This window comes from Trifolium pratense, linkage group LG7 (assembly GCF_020283565.1).
Source record: "Trifolium pratense cultivar HEN17-A07 linkage group LG7, ARS_RC_1.1, whole genome shotgun sequence".
Classification (NCBI taxonomy): Eukaryota; Viridiplantae; Streptophyta; class Magnoliopsida; order Fabales; family Fabaceae; genus Trifolium; species Trifolium pratense.
In genome coordinates this window covers 12,975,362-12,979,658 of record NC_060065.1, presented here as the reverse complement: position 1 = coordinate 12,979,658, position 4,297 = coordinate 12,975,362, and the positions used below count along the sequence as shown (strand labels likewise).

Genomic DNA, 4,297 nt, shown 5'->3' with positions numbered 1-4,297 from the left:
CAAAATTTTTATTGTAGGGAAAAAAAGAAAATCTGGGGGGAAAAATAAACATGGGGAGCCAGAAGAGTAGCTTTCCAAAAATAAAAGGTACACAGAACCAGTATATTGGGCTTTAGCCGATCTAGAACACAAAAAAACTTATATTTCAACTTCAGTTTTTTCTCATGGTCAATTAGATATTGTCATTTTAAGAGTTACACAAAATGACGAGTTAAAGATTTAGTTAACCAATTATGATAAAGAAGATATTAATCAAATGACTAATAAAAAATTTTCGATTAATGTCATCATATTTTATAGAAATGATCTATGTTATAATATAGTTCAATTCAATCAAACGATTGATTTTGTAATACGATTATCCGGTAAAAAATTATCGGAGGTATATAATTTTAAGCTTGACACATTTGTATCATTTGATCCTTACCCAATATATAATTTGATTCAATAATATTAATTAATCACACACGACATTCTAGTGGTAGGCATTTAGTCGTATTTTTTTTTTTTTTTTATAAGCCCTAATTAACATCAATTTAGTTTTGGGTTCAACTCCTTTAACTATTTCACGACGAGTTTTTCATCTCACCGCATCCCCTAATATTTAATGCAAGATCCGCCAATGCATGAAAAAACCTTATGTGATGAGTATTGAAATCTATGTACTTTAATTGTAAAAAAAAAGTACTTCAATTGTTGTCCAAAATATAATTGAAGTTCCAAGTCATCATAGTCATAAGGAGGAGCAACCATTTTATTTACGATCATGTATAATTTGGCAATGAACCACTTCTTTATTTTTTATTTAATGGCTAACAAAGGTCGCCCATTTTTTTTGTGGTAATGACAAGAAAAGTTCAAATTCTTTAGTATTTCCTATAAATAGTATGCAAAAGAGTGAAACAGAATCACTACAACTACAAACCTCAAAAAATTTCATTTTTAACAATAAGTAACCCGTTTATCTAGCCTCATGTTTTTCTTACATAACCCAAAATTAGATTTTGATCTATTTGGTTTTGGAGTATAAATACCTATGAAACATTGTAATCAATATGAGGGCAATTTCTTCTATCTTTCTTGTTTTCAAGTGTCACCCAATAATAAAGGGTGTTCTTTCTTTCCATTTTGTTGGCCTTGGGGTTTAACTTCGATTTGAAGTTCAATCCCAATTTTCGGTCAACATCTTCCAATAAAGGAAAAAAGAACCGAAATAAATTTAAAAAAAATAAAAATGACGAGATCACTCAACATTTTCATATTTTTTCTTTGTTTGGCAGTCATCACGCCTACATTGACTGCCAATGAATTAGAGCATGAGGAATTTTGGAAGGAAGAAAGACCTGAGTTTGATCAATATTGGGAGGAAAGGTCTGTAGAAGCAAAAGAATTCAATCACAAAGCTTATTTCCCTGATCCTTTTGCAGTCTCTGGCAACCTAACTGCTTCTATCACTGAGTGAGCACTTTGCTACTTTCACCATAGTTTAATGATTTGTTAAAATGCTTTTACACATACTTTCAATCATAACATAATTTTTTTTTCGAAAGCATTTGTAGAAATGTGTAAAATCAATAATATAAGATAAATTGAGAATTCTATGTTCTAAAAATAACAAAATGTGTTTGATGTTTTTACAAATAGAGTCATTGCTGGAAAGAACGCAAGAAGGAACCTAAGGGGAAACAAAGGGGGAGGACAATGTCTGGCCACAAACCCCATTGATAGATGCTGGAGGTGTGACCCAAATTGGGCTGATAACCGCCAAAAGCTAGCCGATTGTGTCCAAGGATTCGGCAGAAACACCCGTGGAGGTAAAGGCGGTCCAATCTACGTTGTCACCGATCCTTCTGACGATGAATTGATGGACCCCAAACCCGGCACACTCCGTTACGCAGTCACACGTAATGGACCCCTTTGGATCACATTCGCTCACAGCATGCTGATCACACTACAACAAGAACTTATCATGAGTAGTGATAAGACCATTGATGGTAGAGGAGTCGATGTTTTCATTGCCAATGGTGCTGGTATTACCATTCAATTTGTTAAGAATATTATCATCCATGGAATTAAGGTTTACGACATTCAAGTACGCGAAGGTGGTATGATTAGAGATTCTGAGACCCATTATGGTTTTAGGACTAAGAGTGATGGTGATGGTATTTCCATATTTGGTTCTAGTAATATTTGGATTGATCATGTTTCCATGAGAAATTGTACTGATGGTTTGATTGATGCAATCATGGGATCTACTGCTATTACCATTTCCAACGGTCACTTCACTGACCACAATGAGGTGATCAATTAATTAATTTGTTTCTCGCGCTTTCACTTGATTGACATTTTCATCAACCATAATTGGACCAGTAGATTTTTAGTTCCTTTTTTCTTCATCAACAATTTTCAGTGTGTTTTTTAATTTAACCTTGGTTTGTTTTTGTTCATTGAAGAATTAAGTTTCTTTATTTTGGATTTTTGTGCAATGTAGGTGATGCTTTTTGGTGCTAATGACAATCATAAAGATGACAAGATCATGCAAATCACATTAGCATTCAACCACTTTGGAAAGAGATTAGTACAAAGGATGCCAAGGGCAAGATTTGGTTTTGTCCATTGTGTTAACAATGATTACACTCATTGGGAAATGTATGCCATTGGTGGTAGCTCGAACCCTACAATTATCAGTGAGGGTAACAGATTCATTGGCCCAGAAAACAAAATGGTAGGTAAAGACCTTATTAATTCTAAAGAAGTAACAAAGAGAGAATACACCGATGAAAGTATATGGAAAAGCTGGCAATGGAGATCAATCAACGATGAATTTTTGAACGGCGCTTACTTTATTCAATCTGGACCAGAGCTAAAGGACAGGCCATTTTCAAGGCAAGACATGATAACAGCTAAACCAGGAAGTTATGTTGGAAGACTTACACGATATGCCGGAAACCTACGATGCATTGTGGGTAAACCTTGTTAGTTATGGTCACTCAGTTATTGTTGCTCCTACTCATTGCTACAACAGTGGCATGTCAAAATATTTAAAAGAACGAAGAGCAATAATAGAATGTCCTAACATAGTTTGCCAAATAGATTTTTTATTTCTTGTTAACTTTTCCTTCAATTTTCTAATAGAAAAGGATCAGTCAAGAAATCTTTATTTTAATGCCACATATGTGTACCAGAAAAGGAGTGCTCAATTTTATTTCCAATGAATTTTTTTAATTCTTTTTATCATTTTACTTTATTTTTTCTCATTCTTTCCTTTTAATAATTATATAGCAATAAAGAAAAATAAATACAATACAGATCAACCACAATATTGTACTTTTTAAAGATATTATTATACACATACAAATGCGATCCTGTTTTCAAATGAAATGAACTGGATGGTATTATGGCTTCCAAGAAACGCAGGAACATATATCTAAAATATCAACATATGTACATTAACTAGGTTTAACCAAATGCAAAAGGACTCTCTTGTTTCGTCAGACTCTACTTCTTGTTTAGAGTCTGACTTATCCAAAACACTCAGAAATTTTTAAAAGAAAACACAATTCAGCCATGCTTGTGTTTTTCTTACCTTCACAAAACACTTGAGTCAAGTAGATAGGCGCTACTTAACTACTACACCAAAAGCATTATTGTAATAAAGAATAACAGTTATACATATAAAGAATAACAGTAGATAGGCGCTACTTAACTACTACCTCAAACTTGGAAATAAAGTAAAGGAGAGAGAATACGTGAATTGTGCGCTCGTCGATTATAAAACCAAATTTCATGCATCATTATTCACATACTCCTCTGTCTCGTAATTAAATAAAGTTAAATTTTTTTATGCTTATTTTTATAGATAAATTAAGAGCGTCTAGATATCAAGTTATAAGTGGACATCCCAACTATGTTGGCACCCCCACATATTCCCTTCCTCTATCTAATTAGCTCATATGTATTATTAGAAATAGAAAAAAAAGATATATACATGGGAGGACTAGGCCTTATCCCAGAGAAAAAAAGAAAATGATACTAAATAGTACGATACTGAGGGATTCCAAGCATATCCCGCAAGAAGTCATCACATAGCAAAGATGGTAATGACTCCCACCATTCCAAGTTGTTATAAGCATGATCCCGCAAGAAGTCATCACGTAGCAAAGATGGTAATGACTCCCACCAGTTCTAATTCTTGTTGTGTGCAATTTGTATAGCAATGATCAATGCCATGATCTCCGTATGAATGACAGAAAGGCCATGGTTTTCACTTAATTTCTGTGCAAGCAGCCCCTAAACT

At 33.6% G+C, this 4,297-nt stretch overlaps 1 protein-coding gene across 1 annotated transcript; it reads left to right on the top strand.

The window, feature by feature from the left end:
• The first annotated feature begins 1,055 nt into the window (after nucleotides 1–1,055).
• LOC123897076 (pectate lyase-like) lies at nucleotides 1,056–3,237 on the top strand. The gene is made up of 3 exons (XM_045947578.1): nucleotides 1,056–1,458; nucleotides 1,645–2,299; nucleotides 2,492–3,237. The coding sequence occupies exons 1-3, from the start codon at nucleotides 1,235–1,237 to the stop codon at nucleotides 2,978–2,980; spliced, it is 1,368 nt and encodes a 455-aa protein (XP_045803534.1). The 5' UTR covers nucleotides 1,056–1,234; the 3' UTR covers nucleotides 2,981–3,237.
• Nucleotides 3,238–4,297: the final 1,060 nt, after the last annotated feature.